The sequence below is a fragment of the Pygocentrus nattereri genome, chromosome 1 (genome assembly GCF_015220715.1).
Source record: "Pygocentrus nattereri isolate fPygNat1 chromosome 1, fPygNat1.pri, whole genome shotgun sequence".
Lineage (NCBI taxonomy): Eukaryota > Metazoa > Chordata > Actinopteri > Characiformes > Serrasalmidae > Pygocentrus > Pygocentrus nattereri.
The window spans coordinates 50,808,353-50,829,060 of record NC_051211.1 but is presented as its reverse complement, the minus strand read 5'-3'; the positions used below and the strand labels follow the sequence as shown (position 1 = coordinate 50,829,060).

At 39.9% G+C, this 20,708-nt stretch overlaps 2 protein-coding genes across 19 annotated transcripts in view; both read right to left on the bottom strand.

Moving 5' to 3' along the window:
* Positions 1-20,708, bottom strand: part of cax1 (cation/H+ exchanger protein 1) — a 1,125,587-nt gene that overhangs the window by 577,595 nt on the left and 527,284 nt on the right. The window lies entirely within an intron of this gene.
* Positions 1-20,708, bottom strand: part of erc1b (ELKS/RAB6-interacting/CAST family member 1b) — a 340,281-nt gene that overhangs the window by 259,124 nt on the left and 60,449 nt on the right. For 7 of the 18 annotated variants that reach the window (XM_037539543.1, XM_017723129.2, XM_017723132.2 and 4 more), the window contains exons 3-6: positions 9,255-9,671; positions 5,683-5,757; positions 3,097-3,252; positions 2,598-2,690 (exon numbers count right to left, since the gene is read on the bottom strand). In XM_037539543.1, the coding sequence (XP_037395440.1) occupies positions 2,598-2,690; positions 3,097-3,252; positions 5,683-5,757; positions 9,255-9,671 (741 nt within the window). The remainder of the gene's footprint in view (positions 1-2,597; positions 2,691-3,096; positions 3,253-5,682; positions 5,758-9,254; positions 9,672-20,708) is intronic. The other 11 variants (XM_037539561.1, XM_017723136.2, XM_037539568.1 and 8 more) reach the window with 2 other exon arrangements.

The following is a 20,708-nucleotide window of genomic DNA, read 5'->3' as shown; positions in this document are numbered from 1 at the left end:
AATTCACCCCAAAGATAAACGATGTTAGTAAATTTAAGCAGGGTTAAGTCATTCAGAGGTCTGGTTCCTATCACCACCACTCTGCAGGTTTCTCTAGAATGACACATTTCACAACAAACTACTCTTAATGATTAAATGATTCGGGTTTAGTTCTCCTTCAGTCATTCATTCAAAAATACAGTTTAAAAAACAGAGCCATATTTACTCCATGGACACAAGCATATTTCAATATAATTCTAACATGCATGGTAGAGAGCAGCAGGTTAGCAGAGGCTCTAGCTGTGGTTCTACCAGCAGTCACCCTGGGGAGAAAAACTGTGCTAAATTACAGAAGAAAGGAGAGAAGGAAAGAAGAAGGCAGAGGAAGAATAAGGAGCAATTAAAATCTGGTGGGATATTAGTGCTCACAGCTCTACTCCATCCAGCACTATGGAACAACAGCAGAGGGGGGAAGAAAGTGAGAGAGGAAAAGTGAGAAAGTCAAGGAAGATAAGAAGGACAAAAAAAAAAAAAAAAAAAGTGCTGGGGACTCTAGCGTGGCGTCCGACCTCTTTGCACAGCAGCGGGCAACCCTGCTTTCCTGATCAGAGGGAGAATGGGAGAAACCCAATGACTTCACTTGTTTAGCCTGCACCACTGCCTCCTCAGCCAAGATCCTGCTATTGTGGCAGCAGACAGCCACTGATAAGGCACTGGGAGTCATAGCTGGAATGTTTAATCAGTCCTGTCCCTACACCTCCTATATTTTTCCACCACACCTCACCTTTGCCCACAGAGCCCATTGATCATACTGTCTCTGCTGCAACTGTTTGTTTTTATCTGTTCTCCTCTATCTTTCCCATGACTTCATTGAAGAGTCAGAGACTTTAGTCATCTACAAGGGGTCAAAAAGTGCTAGAACTGTCCTGGAGAATAAACTGAATAATTTCTTTAGTCATAACTTATCATATAGTAACTTAATAGATCTGCATCCTGAACAAATGGACAGTTCAGGATTAAGACTACATGACTGGTATGGATAACATGTACTACAGGAGAAATAAACAATAAGAATTGTAAGTGTGGATCCACAGACTAGAGCAGCATTTTGCAGGCAGGTAAACTGTTCTAAAGGAATGTCAGCCTCTCATTAGGATATACAGTATTATGAAAAGTCAGAGAACACCCTTCATTCATTCATTTTCAAGTCAAAACAGCTGCTAACCACCTTATTCTTCAGCATAAGGGAAAAAAACATTGACAGAAAATTACACAGAACTCTCAATAATTCAAAGTGACGCCACATTTTTCAGTATTTAGTGTGTCCACCCTTTGTCTTTAATACATTAGGCAGTGTTTCAGTTTCTAGCTTCCATTTTTTTGTGAGACTTTTAGTTTTTCAAAAAAATCTGCCGGGATATTTTTCCACATTTCCACAGTTCAGTCTTAGTAGCAGGTTGAACTTCTGATTCCTACGATCAGAGTGATCTCACATTCAATGATGCTGAGTACTGGACTGTCTCAGGAGGCGGCATCTTGACAGCTACACATCCTTTCAGACCCCTACACTCTCGGAAATAAAGGCAGTAAACTGTCACTGGGGCAGTTCCCCTCTTGTCACTGGTGTGAGACCCTCAAGTTCATCTCAGTACCTTTAGTCAAAAAACATAACTGAACCATAATCCACTGAAATGATATGTTCTAAGCTGCACTGACTCCACACACCCCGCCTCGCCTCTAGGCTTTTTATTTTATTTTTCTGTTTTAAAACATTCTGTTAATGAAAAGGTACAAATACAAACTTCTCACCTGGAGAAACGTATGTAAAGTAAACAATCAGACCCTAAAACCACTGCTGTACCTTTGATGGAACATTTACGCTGTTAGCTCAAAGAAAAATGTACCTGCAGAGGACCTTTATTTTTAACTGTGCATAGCGCTGAGATTCTCATAGTGGAAGCATGGAGAGAAACATCTGCTGATTTAAGTGTTGTCTATCTGATAGGGACAGTTTTGGTGGTCTAAGGGGTCTTGCATGGTCTTGCAGGTCTAACATCTTTTTGGGATATATTCATCTATATATTTATGGGAACTCCTGTTTTTTTGACATTGCCCTTCCTTATGCAAGTGTATTATCTTATATCTACACTTTCTGAGAATTATCTCCTGAAAAATAGGTTACTTATACATAATGGCTGCTTAAATGAATTTAAAAATCATGAATAATTTAATGGTGGTCTCTGACTTTTGCAGTGCTGCAGAGGTATATACGATTCTTCAGTTTGGATAATGTAGTACAGAAGAAGTACACAGCATAACAATCATATGTGTGGATCCACAGACATTACAATGTCCTTTTACAGAGAGGTTAACTGTTCTAAAGGCATGCTAGCCTTTAGGATACAAAGGGATATTTGATTCACTGGTAGTACAAATAGTATACATACATAGTATGAGAACCATACGTGTCCTTCTACAGATAAACTCTAAACTGTTCTGAAGGCACGCAAGTCTACATGACCCTTTATGATAAAGAGGGGCTCAAAGGTGCCTTGTTCTCTCTCTGGTGAGGGAAGCAGAGCTGTATGTGCATTAGGCTGGCTCTCTGGGTGTCTTACTGCAGAGACCTCCTGCTGCAGCTCAGCCGCCCGCTTTCTCAGCTCCTCGCCCTGGGCCTCACTGTGAGACAGCTCCTCCTTCAGCTGCTCTACCTGTCAGGAGAGGGCGCTGTTACTGCAACAAACCACCAAAAAAGCATCCCAAAGCTCAGCAGGCGGTCACTCCTCAGCCAATCACCAGTCACCATGCACGTCACATGGTCAACTCTTATGTGAATGACATACGCAGACCATTCAGCATTCAGCATGCAGGAGAGTCTTCAACTCTTGCACAACAAAAAAAAAAAAAAAACAGAGGTGCTTGTTAAAAAGCTCATTTGATTGATCAGTTTGAGGCACAGACCAAGAAATGTAAGAAACAGTCACACATCATACAAAACAAACAGATCAATATTAGCACTGAGTAACCAAACGCTGGTTAGGGAAGAATGTTAGTGATGAAGAAACAGCAATACATTACAAACCTTTACTCATATATGTCTAGGCATCAAGTAACTACCTTGTTCTTCATGAACTTCGAGTGACTGCGGTACACCTCCATTTGTTTCATCTCCTCCTCCCTCTCTTCCGTGCTCAGAGCTCCATTTGACTTCAGCATCTGAACCTCCTCTTCCAGATCCCTCAGACTGCGCTCTAGAGAATTGATCTTAGAGTCCTTTTGGAGAGTAGAAAAGAGAAAAATGCATGCGAGTAAAAAATGAAAGAAGTGAAAGGAGAATCATCAACGAGCACAGCAGGAACAAAGCACAGCAATAAATAGGGCTGCAGGGTAAATTGCGTTTTTATTATTGCTATGAGTTTCAGCAATAAACACACCATTAAAGGAATAGTTTGGCAAAAAATTAATTTACCCAATTTTCCACTTACCCTAGACATAGTCTACCAGCCAAAACATGTCTGAAGTCCAATTTTTTTATATTTTGCTTCTTTACTTAAGAACTGGAGCTACAAGGCTATGGTTGCCAACAAACACTAGAACTCAATTGTCTCTCAAATAGCCCAAATTGTCCCTGCAAAAATAAACCAGTAAAACTTCTTTTAATCTGCATCAAGGTCTTTATTAAGTTGTGTAGACCTGTTCATGTGGTTTTGAGCACAGTATGGCTTAATGTGAACTATAAAAAATTAATAAAACTTCTTTTTTGACTACATTAGGTCTGGTATTTGTAAGCAGGAGTGACCATGACTCAGAGTCCCCCATATTTTTCACAAATTAGGTTATAACTACAGACTGTAGATCAGCACTCGAGATGGTTTGTGAATACAGACCCTACAATGGCTGCCTGCAGTTTTGTTCATTTTTAGAGCTCACAGCAAGCCATACTGAGCTCTAAATCATATCAACAATCTGTGTGCTCTTAATAAAGACCTACAAGCAGTTTAAGTAGAGTGAAAGAGGCGTTAGTGACATTTTTGCAAAAATCTTTTGGGCCGTATGGTTAACTATTGAGCTGTGAACTATGAAGCTGTTCTGTGACTGGTTTTAGAGTGAAGTACTTCATGAAACTCACAATTCATAGGATCTAAATTCTCTACACGGAGACACCTTTAGTTTTTAACCACCAAATAGCTTTTGATGCTTACTCAGCCTTACAACACACAAAAATGATCTTGAAAAAAAAAAAAATATATATATATTTTTATATATTTTATATATATATATATATATATATATATTTTTATATATTTTATATATATATATATATATATATATATATATATATATATATATATATATATATATATATATATGGTATAAAAGTTGTGTAACGCCAAAACCTGGTGGTTGATTGGCAACAGGTCAGTAACATGATTGGGTATAAAAAAAGCATCCCAGAGTCTTTCAGAAGTAAAGATGAAGAGGGGTTCACCTCTTGTGAGAGACTGCACAATCAAATAGAGCAACAATTAAAGAATAAATGTTTCTCAATGTAAAACAGCAGAACTTTTGCTTTAAACCAGCTCTGGTACATAATATCAGTATAAGATTCTGTTAGAGTTAAAACTCTAAAATGCAAAGAAGAAATCACAAATAAACAGGATCCAGAAACACTGCTGCCTTCTCTGGGCCTGAGCTCATTTAAAATGGACTGAGATGAAACGGATAAGTGTTCTGTGGTCCAATGAATCAACATTTGAAATTCTTTTTGGAAGTCATGGACACTGAGTCCTCTGGGCTAAAGACCACTCAGCTTGTTATCAGTGCACAGTTCAAAAGCCAGTGTTCATGATGGTACAGGGGGCATTAGTGCGCATGGCATGGGTGACGTGCACATCTGTGAAAGCACCATTAATGCTAAATGATATATACATGCTTTGGCAACATCTGCCAAACCACATTCTGCATATACTGCAACAGCATCGCTTAGTATTAAAAAGACTCCAGGTGCTAAACTGGCCTGCATGAAAAATATGACAAAGGAGACCCCGAACTGTTGTGCAGCTGAAATCCTATATCAAACAAGAATGTAAAACATTTCACTTTCAAAACTACAGCAGTCGGTCTCTTCAGTTCCTAAACGATTGTTAAAAGAAGAGGTGATGAAACACAGTGGTAAACATGCCCCCATCCCAACTTTTTTGGATCATGTTACTGGTACCAAATTCAAAATGGGCATATATTTTTCAAAAAACAACAAAATTTCTCAGTTTCAACATTTGATTTGTTGTCTTTGTACCATTGTCCTTTAACAATAGGGTTTACATGATTAGCATATCATCGCATTCTATTTTAATTTACATTCTGCACAGCATCCCAACTTTTTAGGAAATGGGGTTGTATTACTTTGCACAATACTGACTGCTGCTTTTGTAATTGCTATGTGCTTCTAGAAGAGGCTAGTTAGATCTCTGTTTACACAGCAAAAACAAATTCTTGCAGCACAATCAGTAACAGACATTATCTTAATAATAATTTAGTGCTTTTCATTTCATCATCATCATCATCATATCCAGCAGCTTCACTGCATTTTATGCCAATATTGTGCATCTTTAGCATTAAAGGAGAAGCGTCTGCATGACTGAACTTGATTATTTTGGGGGACCTGGTAAAACCACTCACTATCACGTATAAACAAACACTTGCCTTCATCTCAATGACTGTCTGCAGGGCTTTGGTTTTGGCAGATTCCGGTGCTCCCTCATAGCGTCGGTGGATCTCCTGAGGAGGAAGCATGAGACGAGGGTCATGAGGAGTTGTAGCCATGGGAATATGATGCCTCCCTCTAGCAGCGGCCCCCAGCAGCCGCAGGTCCACGCTACCATCCCACATCATTCCAGCTCAGCCAAGCTAGCGTTCTCCTGTGGCTTCGCCAAGTTCTGAGCAGTCTCTTCTTTTATTCCCTGCTTTTTAAATGACTCGGTGACATCATATGGTTCAGAACAGCCTGCCAGTCTACTCTCAAGCTTTCTTTTAGTGTTGAGTGTTTGTGCTTCACTGAGTCTCTTATGACCAGAATAATGTACTCAGCATCCCACAAAGGCAGCTAATGCAACTTCTACCACATACAAAGAAATCGAGGCAGCCTGCATTACCTGAGGCAATTAAAGAACACAAATTTGATGATAATACAAAAACAAAGCAAGTGTGTGGTAGAACAAGTAGTTTTATGCATTCGTGAAAGATTAAATCTGACATCTGCTATCTGACCCCTGAGACATGTATGGAGAGAGCATAATGATTATGGGTAATACACGCTCTGTCGACTTGAGTATGCCTCTAGATTTCCTGATTGGTGGGTGCACCTTGTGTAATTGGTTTAAAAATAAAAAAAAATAAAAAGTCAGAATTTGATAAAATTATTAGAACAAAGCCATTATAAATTGCAGTTATACATGACATTTTTTCTCTATATATGATTTTAAATAAAGAAAAAATGTTCAAAAAATCTGAAACAACAATGGAGAGGACTACAGTACTTTGCAAAATATTTAGACAACTTTGATTTAAAAGCTATTTATGTGAGCGGTAAGTATTTATTTACTCAGAAAATACTAATACTGCAGTAAATAACAATGTGGCTGGTTTACAGAGTAAAAGTTTCATGCAATTTTTGCAACTTGACATGAAACTAGACTGCACTTGAGATGCATAATGTAAAGCATCCTGCAACTCACTTGAAACTCAGCTGCAATAGTTACAAATGTCTGAACTTGGTGAAACAAGTCTCATGAAACAGCCAATCAAAACAGCAATAAGATATCATACCGAATGGCACACTTTCAAATGATTGATTGCTTAGATTAGTGAATATCTTGCACAGAAATGATGTTACAGGCAACTTGCAACTAGTTGCATGAAAGTTTCACAGTGTAAAGCCAGCCTAAATTAATAGAATATGCAGTGATTTTGTCTTAGAATTCTCGTCCCTCTCCTCAATGAACTGTAGCCATCATCCAATATCTGTTGTGGCTCATAATAATAATAATAATAATAATAATAATAATAATAATAATAATAATAAATGAAGTATTACTATTTTTATGTTACATCAAGTATGCTACTGATTGCGACTGAATTTAACAAATCAACATGAGGTTTCATGGGTTTTTTTTGTACAATAGTGTAGTTGCACTTTTTGGCACTAGGTGTCAGCGCTCTCATAGAGCTAGTATATTTAAGCAAGGTCACTAGAAGGCTTGTCTGTAATACAAAGAGCAAGAAATTAGACCCGATATGTGTGAATGTGAGCTCTGAACGGAAGCTGCTAGTTTCAGTTTATATGAGCAGTGTGGACAGTGTTAAGTTTGGGGAAGCTGTTACTGGGATGAATGAGCAACAGCTGGAGCTCCACCCTGACAAGCCTCTGTGTACAGTGAAAACAAAACAAGTAGAGAAAGACACAAATATGTAGAAGGGAGGACGTCCGTGTGTTTTCTTCCAGACAAATCTTTACTTCACTGACCCAAGAGACCCATTTCATTAGATAATGTGCAAAAGATCTTCAAGAATTCAAGCTACAACGCATGTGGACTGTGAATAAACTTCAAGCAGCTGGAATCGTCTGAGCTCGGTGGGAATTTGCAAGACTAAATGTGACAAATCGGTCTCTAACTAAATTAACAATTTCTGCACTCAGCAACATCCGTCTCCTTTCATCACTGTCCTCTTCCATCTCTCCTGTTTCTATAGCAACTAATGTTCAATGGCTTCAATCTGTCTCTCTCTGTTCATGTTCATAAGTCTGAGTGTCTGCTTGGTCTTGTGTCATAAGTCTGGGACTTCAGTGCTTCTCCCCTGACCCTAGTAGATGGGAAAACTCAAGGGTCAAACACAGACATTAAAATAGTAGTAGAGGCTTTCAAATTTAACCAAAGTGCGCATGAGAATTACATGAAGCAGAAGAAAACATCAGGGTTAATTACTTAAAGCATGAAGTACCATGGTACCATAGTGCATTAGGTCCAGCCAGGCTTTGATTATAGCAGCAATGATGGCTGTTTAACTCCTTACATCCTAAGAAGGATAGATATAAACATGTTGTGCCAAATACTGATACCACCTTTAAGGGGGGGAAAAAAAATAATTGTACTTATATTTTACACTCTAAGAAATAAAAGCTAAGAATCTCTCACTGGGGCAACACCCCTATTGTCACTGTGGTGGCAGCCTACATCTCTTTAGTCAGGGAACAAAACCGTACAATATTCCATTGAAATTATAGTTTCCAAGTTATGTTTCACCCCATTATCAGAAGATTGAGAGCTTAAAAACAGTGAACAAAAAAGCCACTACTTTCAGTCTGTTAATATTGGCTGATATCATTGGTCAACACAGCTCGGTTTGGCTCAAAGCTGGCTTTACACAGTGAAACTCTCATGCAACTTTGGTTGCTTGAAACCTAAAAAAAAAAATAATAAATTACACTTGTACTGCATAAAATAAGGCATTCTGCAACTCGTTTGAAACTCTACCATAACAATTACAGCAGTCTCAACAACAGCCAATCAAAATGACGTTAATCAGTTTCTCAATGTTAACGTGTCTGTAACCATTTGCTTTAACGAGCCAGCTAACAGCAACAGCAGTTTAAACCACTGCTTGTGCTACCGTTTATTCTTATTAGTTAGTTAATACAATCTAACTATTGTATTAAATAGTTAGATAGGGGGGGCGGGGGGGGCTTTATAATGCCTCTGGTTACATGCAACTTAAATCACTTTACATAGCTGTCAAGCCACACAACTCAATCCCCTGCCCCCTTTTTTCTCACCAGTTTTGTCGTATCCAATTCCGCCCACTAGATAGTACCCCAATCACACGATACTACCAGTGCTAAGAGAGCGAAGGCTAGTACAGGCTTCCTCCGAGACCTGTGAAGCCACCACATCTTTTCAAACTCTGCTGCTTGTGCAACGTCATTGGCCAGCTGGACGCGCTCGGAGGAAAACACCAACCACCAGATCGGTTACCTCTACATACAGACACTAGCACTGACTAGCATTGCGCTGAGTGATGGGAGAGAGATGGGGCCATCCTACCCATCCAGAGAGCGAGGCCAACTGTGCTCTCTTGGACTCAAGGCCTCGGACGGCTGTAGCATCACTAAGGATTGAATTCACAATTTCCTGATGAGAGGGCCAACGCTTAGAAGCTATCTAGCATTCACGGAGTTAAAGGTTATTAGAGGTAAATGAGTGCACTAGTCTGTGTTTTACCTCCCTCAGTGCAGAGGTTTCCTTGTCCCTCTGCTCCAGCAGGCTCTCCAGGTGGTGGATGTGCATCTCTGCCTCAGCCAGGCGGCGTGTGCGCTCGTGGTCCTCCTCGCTGGCTTTGGCCGACAACCCTTTGCTCTGCAGCATCTCCAGGAGCTTCTTGATGGACTCGTCACGGGCGCTGAGCGTCTGCTTCTGCGTGTCTATGCGCAGCTCCATCTCCTCTAGAGTCTTTCTCAGGAGAAAGAGCTCCTTGGCCTGCCGCTCGTGCTCAGCATGAAGCCTCTGGAAGTTCTCCTCTGTGAGCTCGGCGGAGAAAGGCTCGCCTGGCCGAACGCTGCAGTCCTGCTGGAACAGCTGGTTCAGGTCACGCTGGATGCGCAGCTCATCCTGCAGAGCCTGGATGGTCATTTGGAAGTGCTGCAAACAGAGAGGAAAAAGTGTGCGTAAATAAACTGTTCCATACAGAAAACAGCATTTGCCAGGGGTGTAAATTTGGATTCATCAGGAAATGATTAGAGGCATTATGAAATCTCAAATTTCACCACAATTCAATACAATTACTTTGGCATTCAGAATTATGTTTAGAAACAAATGACAACACAGACAAAAGGCTTTTACAATTGTTTTTAGTTTTAAAAAACAGTTTAAGAAATGCATAATTTAATGAAGATACCAATATCGATGCAACTGCATCTGAATTGCTATCCTAATTTTTAGACCCTTATTGCCTGCCATTACAACGTCACAAATACTTATTTTTTGTAAATACTGGCTAGGTCTCGTCATTATTTTTGCAATTTCTGTGAATTTCTACCTCTTTATAATCAGTCAAAAGGAAGGAGGAAATCTTTGCCAGCTGACTCAGTTTCTGGACTGACAAGAGTTAGTCCCCTTCTGAGATTATTACGTGCTCTGCTACAGAGCACCTCATGACTGCACACGTCTCCATCTGCCTATGAGGATTAGGCTGACCCCCTGTCTATGTGCCACCATCTATGTACACAAATGAGGTGAAACTCCAGCCAATCCAACATTACTGCAGCTATTAGTATTGTAAAAAACGGCATTAGCTCAGCAGAAGTACAAGGACTGTATCCTGACTTTTGCATTGATAATAATGTACTCGATGACTAAGCTTTCTGTCTGTAGAAAACAAAGCACTAGAAAATTATCTGAGCCCCTGTGGGTTCAAACCGTGTGACATTCAGGCTTCACTGTGGACTCTATTCTAGACATGCCACAGCGACAGCATTGCTAGGCAACGGCAGACAACGTAAGAGGGAGGGGCTACACATGTGCACTGACTGCTCAAGTCTGTGCAGGTGTGGGCAGGCCAGAAGGGCTGGGGAAGGAGACGTTTCCAACAAAGCATTTTCATATGCTTGACTGGAAAGAGATAAGCAATTTCCAAAACCAAAATAAAGCAGCCATTCAGGCTGTGATGTCATATATATATATATACATACATACATACATACATACACACACACACATATGTATATATATATGTATATATATATATATATATATAGTGTGTGTGTGTGTGTGTGTATGTATGTGTATATATACACATGCATATGAACTTGAGTGAGATCCCATTCTTAATCCATAGGGTTTAATATGATGTTGGCCCACCCTTTGCAGCTATAACAGCTTCAACTCTTCTGGGAAGGCTTTCCACAAGGGTTAGGAGTGTGTTTATGGGAATTGTTGACCGTTCTTCCAGAAGTGCTTTTGTGAGGTCAGACACTGATGTTGGACGAGAAGGCCTGGCTCGCAGTCTCCGCTCTAATTCATTCCAAAGGTGTTCTATCGGGTTGAGGTCAGGACTGTGCAGGCCAGTCAAGCCTGGATGCAGCTGCTCTGCCATGGAAACCCATTCCATGAAGCTCTCTATGCTGTTCTTGAGCTAATCTAAAGGCAACATGAAGTTTGGAGGTCTGTAGTGTTTGACTCTGCAGAAAGTTGGACCTCTACGCACTACGCGCCTCAGCATCCGTTGACCCCGCTCTGTCATTTTACATGGCCGACCACTTTGTGACTGAGTTGCTGTCGTTCTCAATCGCTTCCACTTTGTTATAATCCCACTGACAGTTGACTGTGGAATATTTAGTAGTTAGGAAATTTCACGACTGGACTTGCTGCACAGGTGGCGTCCGATCACGGCACCACGCTGGAATTCACTGAGCTCCTGAGAGCGACCCATTCTTTCACTAATGTCTGTAGAAGCAGTCTGCAGGCCTAGGGGCTCGGTTTAATACACCTGTGGCCATGGAAGTGATTGGAACACTTGAATTCAATGATTTGGATGGGTGAGTGAAAACTTTTGGCAATATAGTGTATTTTATATATATATATATACATATATATATATATATATATATATATATATATATATATACATACATATATACATACATATATACATATACACACACACACACACACATATAAACATATATACACACACAAACATATATACACATACATACATTATATATATATATATATATATATATATATATATATATATATATATATATATATATATATATATATATATATATATGTGAGAGACCTTCTCTGGATGCCAAACAAGTCAATAAACAAAATATTACACAGATTTAGTGTTTGTCACCTTAGACAAGACATGCCAAATATATAACCTGCTATTCTGAACATCCATTCATTCTGTCAATTTCACAATAGCTTTAATTGAGAAAGTAAAGCTTGGACTAATGTCAATCTATATTATGGGAATGGGAATTTTCCATCTGAGGATTCTGTGGAGCTGAGATAGCCCCCTGGCCCTGCTCCACGGAGGCCTCGAGTAGCTATTCCCACCTTAGGGAATCAGTCCCAGTGGCCAGAGATAACTCAGAAAAGGCAGAGGAACAAATCTGTAGCCAATTCACTTTGCCATCTCCTAAAAAAGTACTCAGTAAGATGATAATCATCTTCTAATGGAGTTTGATCGTAAGCTATGACTGCAGTCTCAGAACAGACCTGTAGATGCAGAGGAACTGAGAGTAATGAGCTTATGCCCCACCGAACCTCACCACAGTGACATCAGGTCTACCTCTATATAATGGACCCAAACAAGTGATAAGCACCATCCAGCCTTCTGGTCATCTCTGTCCTCTGTTCCACCACTTCCTCTCTTCCACATGGTCTCTCTTTCAGCCAAGCTAATAAGTCATGGTCATATTCAAGACAGTGCACCTAGTTTTGTTGATTTGCTAAGTTAACACATCCTCTACAGAGAATACACTTTTTATTTAATGCACAATTATTGTATTGTGTATAATAATATGTACAGTTTAATATGCGTATATATATATATATATATATATATATATATATATATATATATATATATATACACACACACACACACACACACACACACACACACACACACACACACACACACACACACACACACACACACACACACATATATATATATATATATATATATATATATATATATATATATATATATATATACACACACACACACATACACACTTTTTTTGCATGTAGTACTACAAGAGGACTATGCACCTAAGATGTTCACTTACCTTTGCATCTATCATAATGTGATGTGGTAATAAACACGATTTTTTTGTTTCCTGAATATAAGATATTGATGGGATAAATAAAACAAAATGTTTATTATGGCCCATTTCATATTTTATGCTGTTTTTTCCTCAATATGTTAAACTCGACATGCTGGAATCTGTTCCCTGTACAAGATGTTATCAACATGCCTGTACTTTTGTCCATTGTGTCCAGACAAGTTATGGTTAAGGTGCTCGGTTTGCACAATGCTATTTGGTGGCTATAAATGGCAAATTGTCGCAAGCATTTTCTCAGGCCAAACCATCTCTTTAAAGAGGTCAGGATTTACTAAATGAGGACAGAGAAGGAAACAAAGTGGCAGCATGGAGAGACAAGGCACGCGCAGAAACGATAAATGAATGAAAAGGTTACTACTGGTGATTCACAATCATCAGCACTGTGAGGACCCAATGGCTAGCCTGAGAGGAAACAGAAGGCCTGCTGTCATTTTGTGTAACAGCAGGAAAGACTAACAGATTGAGATAAACAAGAGCCGAAGACAACATGTCCTATGACATGCTATGCTCATTGATGCATAGACATGAGGACTGGTGAGTCATGAGACAGACTCATGCAAATATGCCCCCCTCTCTCTCACGCTTGCTTTCTCTTGACAACGGAAACATCACAAGCAGGAGGATGGAGCACTTAGGGTTGCCATCCACTCTCTCGGTCTTGTGAAGGGACATCCACCAACACGTAAACCCAGCACTTTTGTCCTGGTGGACCTTAGCCTTCAATTTTAGTCAATATAATACGGCTTGGGCTCATATGGAGGCTGTTTACATCTTGCATGAGTTAATAGTGAATGGATTGTGTTCAGATTTCATATGAAATGCCAGGTATAAACTAGGCCTGAAAGATTAATCATTTTTATGTTGAAATCACAATTTGAAACAGCGATTTTCAAATCGCAAGAGCCACAATTTTAATTGTCTGGCTGAAAGGGGAAAAATTTAACCTTCTAACGTAGAGCTTGTTGAACTGGCAGTCTGAAATTAAGATCAGAACATCTACTTGAGAGAAAAAGGCTTAATCGCTTACTGAACAGAAATCACATTTCCATCGCAATTGCAATACTGGTCATAAAAACTTCGAATGAGATATTTTCCCAAATCATTCCACCCTATTGTAAACACACAGGAAGCTTTGTGACTGGACAATGACTGAATCACTCAAACTACATTCAGGGGGGTAGTCAGAGGCCATGTTCACATTACTAGGATGAAATGCACCATATGTGATTTTCGCACCTTAATGTGGTGTTTCCAGAGCTGTGTGATCACAAAAATCAGATGTTTTCAAATCAGATCTGAGCCTTTTTAATATATTATCCTAGATCGGTTGCATATCCATTTTGTTGCCAAGCGACCTTAATAAGAAGAGTCAGATAGAAATTCATGTGTTTTTCCCCCACTGCAGATGCACCATAACTCAGCACAAACATGACAGCAGGGTCTAACCCAGGGGTCAGCAACATGCGGCTGTTTTGGTGCCCTGATGCAGCTGCACAACAGAACTAGATTATGAAGTATAAGTAAAATAATTCTCCTTTCCAGTAAAATAAAGCTCTGCTGATCATTCTAGCATAGTTTTGAAACTAAACGGTCTTAAACGCTGGAGTTAATGTAGAACTTCTAATTCACCCTTTAACCCAGAAGGTTGGCGCGCAGACTGCTGGTCACCAAAGCAATGCAGACAACAGTCTCGCCTAGCTAGTATCGAAAAGGAAAAGAGAAAGATTTAAGACGAACATTGATAATTCAGAGTCAAATGGACTTATTTGCATTTAGAAGTATTCAAGCTGGTTTTCTCATACATTTAATCTGCAGTGAGAAAATGTCAAATACAAAAGTTGTGAAGCTGAAAAACCAGTTTCACGTTCGAATTTTCCCGTTCCATCATAAATGGTGTGACAGTTACAGCTTGGAGGCGTTTAAGGTGGGAGGGGAGAATTCAAACAAGAAGGGGGCGGCTGAGAAGCGACTTCAGCCTTGTAAAAAGTCGAATGTTGAGAGGCTTTTGAGGAAAAGTTTCCTGCTGGAGATTCAAGAAAAGCGGCTATAGCTGAGCGGAAGCTTAAAGCAGAGCAATGTAAGGCTGCATTTTCATTTATATTACATATTTAGCCTGTACTAGTACATCAGCACATACCGAGGCATACTTACAGCCAAGGTGGTAAAATGGACATATGATGTTGCGGCTCCCAAGGTGGCTTGATTTTTGGTGAAAGGATTCATTTTCCCTTCTTAAAATTTGGGGTGCCAACACTTGATCAAACCTGATGTCAGTGCTAGTAAACACTACCAAAGAATTTGACTCTTTCGACTTCATCTTGCTCTATTAATTAACAGCCAAGAGCAAATTATCTTGGTGAGAAAGGCTTATTCTGCTGGTTAGTTTGTGTTTCATGAACGTGGTTCATTCACACGATTTCCCAAAAAGGATATGCACATGCGTGTCATTTCAGGACACGCTTGTTCACATTAACGACAGATCAGAAGCACTTAAATACACAAATTTCAACCACCAAGTTAGAAAAATTGGATTTGAATTAATACATTATTGTATTAATATATTAGTTGTATTTCATTCAATTTAACACTGACTGCCCAGATAGCTCGCTTTTTAAATACACTTTTCTCAGGCGCACATATAAAAGTATACATAAAAACTGTATATCTATATAAAGACAGACAAACAGAGACAATGAGAGACAGGTATTACCCTGTAAATATTGACTGCTGCTCTCTGTGGTTCCTTAATGGCACCATGGAGACAGGAATATGCATTATTCATGCACATCTCAAACTGTGTGTGTGAGTGTGCGAGAAGGTGCTGCGTGCAAAGTGAGAGAACAGCCTGCCATATAAGAAAGATTACTAAATCATTCTCTCTCATTTCCCTCCATATAGCCTACATTTTCCATCACTTTCCACAAGTCACTCAATGAGTTCCAGGAATAAATTACTTTCACAGCAAATTTCTCCATCCACACCTTCTAAACATCCTCTAAAAAAGCCATCTCTGTCCAGCTTGGGCAAACACTAGCCATTGTGCTCCCTCTCTGGGACAGCAACAGGTGCAGATCCATCACTGTGTGCATCACAGAGATCATGTGTATGTGTAGGTCTATGGGCTCCAGTGGAGCTGAACTGAGCAGTCAGGCTGAGAGAGGAACAGAACGAGGTCAAGCAGAGCGCTCTTCTGTTTAGGTTATGAAACATATTATGAGTCATGAAGCTAAAGACAGTCTGATCGGAGGATCTGGGGGCATGTCAGGATAGTCAGGATAGGAGTCCCACATAAGACTATATAACAGAACTATATATATAAAGTTTTAAATCTGATAATGTGATCCTGAGGAGTGATGTACTGCACCATCACTTCCACTTATGACAATGAGTAACTTCAACTGTCACCAAACTATTTCATACATTTGTCACCTTCTGCCAGGCAGAAAAGGTCGGGGCCCGGGGGACGGGCACATGCCACAGGGAGTTAAAAACATTATTTATATTTTTCTTTTGTCTTTGTCGATTTCTGCATCTTTGCCATTTTGCTGTGTTTGCGTGACCCTCAACATATTCCTGCATATTCAAGACCACCTCTTGAAGCCTCACAAGCCAGATGTTTACCTATCAGCACAGAGTCTGGTCCTTTCCATCACATAACATCGCCAAGAACCACTCATCTGGTCAAGAATGGCCATATGGCTGATATGCAAAATGACAAGGGGAAAAAAAAAAAAAAAAAAGAGAGAGGGAGAGAGAGAGCATGGACTGGAGAGTGAATAACTACTTTTATTAAAATAAATAAATAAATCAAAAGTGAGGACAATTTGCTTTTCCATAATATGGGCCTTTTAAGTATTTCCACTGGCAATATGTAAATCAGTGACTGCAGGATTGCTGATGTTAGACTCAGCATCACAGTTTCATGACGCCCAATGATGCTGTCTATTTTCTCTATAGGCCCATTTGGACAGCACTAAATTTGCATGGGGTCCTGAGGTAATTTCCTCTTTTTCAAGTGCTTCCCCGTGATTTTATTTCTGTCTGGATCGGACACTTCTGTTTTTCTCCCTCCTCTGCTGAGAAAATTGCAATTCTATGCTGTTTTTCACCAAAATCAGAGGCCATCTGAAAAATGAAATTCTGTCCTGCCATTTTGTTGGACTTTCCAGGCAGACATCACATTGTGCTGGAAAAAAATAGCTTTGTCAGAGCTGCTATTCATATTTGGGCAAACACCGCTCCTACCCATCAGCATCAGCCCCAAAATACTGATCGGACCATCTCTAGAAATCACAGCCAAAAACCTCGCACCTCCCGGGGTAATTTGATTGAGGTTCAGATGAATGAGCTAGCACTGAGGACACATGTCCTTTTAAATAAATAAACAGCCATCTTCCTGCCTTCCAAATCCAACCCGAACAGGGCTTACGAGACACAGCACACACAGTCGTGCTTAATCAAAGATCACACTGAGAGACTGCCACAGTGCCATATCCCCAGATAACAGGAAGAAACATGGCAGCACAAAGAGGAAATGGCAGTATGAAAGGACTGATAAGAGTGAGGCAGAAAGAGAGAGAGAAAGGGGGTTGGGGGCATGCAAGGGCCCGAAGGGGGAGATCAGAGAGCAAGCAAAGTGTTTGTAATAGAAAAAAAATTGAGCAAAAAGAAAAAAGTTCCAGCTTTCTAGCTCAGATTTCCTGATTTTAAGCCGTCTACTTGCATAAGACAAACTCAAACAATCCAAATGCCTCCCTTCATCCTGGACCATCATCTGACAGCGTGTCCTATGGATGAATGGAGCGCACTCAGAGGCTGCTGTATACTCTGTACAGCTGGATGGCTGACCGGTAGTGCACTGTGGAAGGATAACAGGCACTGTGATGTGACTGGAGCTCACTGAGTGTGTTGTCACTGTCGTGAAATCACTACAGGCCTGGTCAGACATGGGAATAGTGAGTGTTAGAATCAGAAATAGCAACATACCTCATTTCCAGTGTCGATACTCAGCATCACCTGACATTAATCATTAAACATTAATCCAAATTAAGATTTAACACTACTCATTTGAAGCACTTTGTTTGAAGGGGCTCAAATTGACCTGATAGGATGTAATTTTAAGAGCACTTTAACCATAAAAACACAGAATCCCTTGATATTCCACACATTTCGCTTCAAACTAATTGTTCATGAGCCTCAAAACAGCCGTTTCCATATTTCACAGGTTCTGAACAAATAAGGCTTGCATCAGCACCAAGTCATGGGGTCAAAATGTCTAAGCATTTCTTATGGAATTTTGGCTCAATGTGTTATTTTTGATGAGTTTTGTCAATAAGAGCACTTTATTCCTTTACATTCAAAGAAAAACATCCAAAATATCAACTTTGGGACTCCTGATTCACTACCACTTTAAGTTGTTGTTAAGCTTCTCTACAATGATCCTTTTCACATCAACCCACTTGGAATGACTTTGTTCACATCTAATCAACTGAATTAAAATAGCTGGAATTCCCTTCAGACAATAATACTTGTTCTAATGTTAACAGACTATGTGTGCCTATAGCCCTTATTATCCATGTGACAAACACAAGGTCTTTTATTATATATATTTAATTTTTTTTCATTTTTATTTATTTATTTTTTTTTAAATTGTGCAAGTATTCAGTGCCTAATTTTTGCCATTTTAATATGGTCAATTTTAGTGGTTTGAAACCCCTGAGTTATCCACATGACCTGCTTTCATTCACTTCTTTTTCCCTCCATAATCTGATCCAGTATTTTCTGCTGGTATCTTGCCTATACCGATGTCTGAAGTCAGCTTAGTGCCATCTCTAGTGAAAGTGCTTGTCTCAGTCCTGCTCAGTATGGAAGCCTCTCTGAGCTTAACCTCTTATGCTGGTGTATATATTCCATCTGAATTTACATGCCCAAATCGTAAGCCATTCTACTGCATGAAATAAATGTACATTTTTGTCATTTTTTTTATTTTATTTAAAAACTCCTCTAACAGAAAATGTTTTATTAACATACATATTGCTATATGTTTACAATTTTCTGCTGAAAGCAAAAAATCTTTATAGTTTACAGCCCAGATTTGTGGAAAAATGGGTCGACTTTCAGTAGATTTAAAAAAAAAAGCGAGTTCAGCTTCTTTTATTGTAAGTGACATCATCTATTTGACTGGAAAGAAGACAGTTACAGCCTCATAGAACACCCACCTTTTGAATGAGGCTTATGAAATACGAAAGTTATCAAGTAAAGAATATGACAAAGTGTATTTTGGAACCACCGGTGGTTCAAGCACACTGTGCCAGGACCCCATTCACCCGGAGCATGGCTTGAGCATCAGCCAGGCAATCACAGGCACACCTATCTGCAGCAACATCTGCTTTACATCAATACCCACTGTATCACTCACATGCTTGTCCATTTCTCTCCCTTCCTCTCTCTTGCTCCGAGTGACACCCACAGGATAAAAAAAACATTCTGTGCAAGTGTGGGCTTGCACACCACAACCCCTCCCTTCTCAAGGTCTATCTCATTTTCTCTCCATCCTCTCTTTCCTTCTCTCCTGGGTTATGTCATCACTCTTTTTTTCCTTTCTCTCTAGGGTTATATCATCTCTGCCATCCTTTACACTCGTCTCCCCCTTACAGTCCCATCTCCGCTCCTCCTTCTCCTTCTCCTCCTCCGCTCCATCTATTTCCTCTATTCTTTCTCCTCAGGGCTCCAGAGGCTGACATTTAACTAAAGAACAAACTGAGGCACCCTCCTGACACAGACCAGCCCACTGCTGGAGTCTGATTCTCCCTCATTACTGCTGGATGATGCGCTGACCTCATATCTGAATCTGATCAGCGCTATGCAGGTTTTCAGATAAATATACAAACACAGATCTGCTTGTTCCACTCGTAGTGCATTCACTGCCAGGCAACTCCGAGATAATCTGTCCTGCTATCAGAACTTTCTACAAAGACTGAATGACGCGGTGTGAATCATAAAGAGTATTCTGGGAACATTATACCACTGACAAAGGTTCAGTACCAGGCAAAAGTCAAAGACCACACGTTTTTCCGGTCAAAACAGCCAGTAAATATAATATCACATTTTTCACTATGTAGTCTGTCCACGCTTTACCTTTATTACAGCTATCAGTTTCCCAAAGAAATCAGCAGGGACATTTTCCACACCTCCAAAGTCCAGTCTAAGAAGTTGGTTGCATTTCCTGCTTCTCACAATCCACAAAATCCCAAACACATTCAGTAGTGTTGAGGTCTGGACTCTGGGGTGGTCAGTCCATTGTTTAGCTTCATGTTTGATGTGTCCGTCTCCTTTTCTCAGTGAGGTTCTTCTTGAACAGCTACGCATCCTTTCAGACCCATAGCGCTGAGTGGAAGGATGGACAGAAACACCTGTGGATGTTTTCAGATCTGAAGCAGCTCGATTTTCTCCTCTCTCTCAGGGATGAAAGCTTTAAGTGCTGTTTATCTGATGGGGCAGTTTTGGTGTCTACCAGGTCTTATAGGTGGTTGACAGGGGTTCCATTTTCTCTGTAGCTTTTAATCAGTTTTCACACTCCAGTTTCAGAAACTTCTGTTTTTACACTTATTTTACTTCGACGTTCCCCTTCCTTTAGCAAGTGGACCGTCTTAATCACCTCAATATATCTGAAAAAATGAATAACATAATACTTAACGGCCATTTTGACAGGAAATTAAATAAATGAATGGCTTTTGACTCTGACTAGGAGATCAAATGTTCCTATAAGGAACATTTCTTCTTCAATTTTCATTGAAACATTGATTCTCTGCAC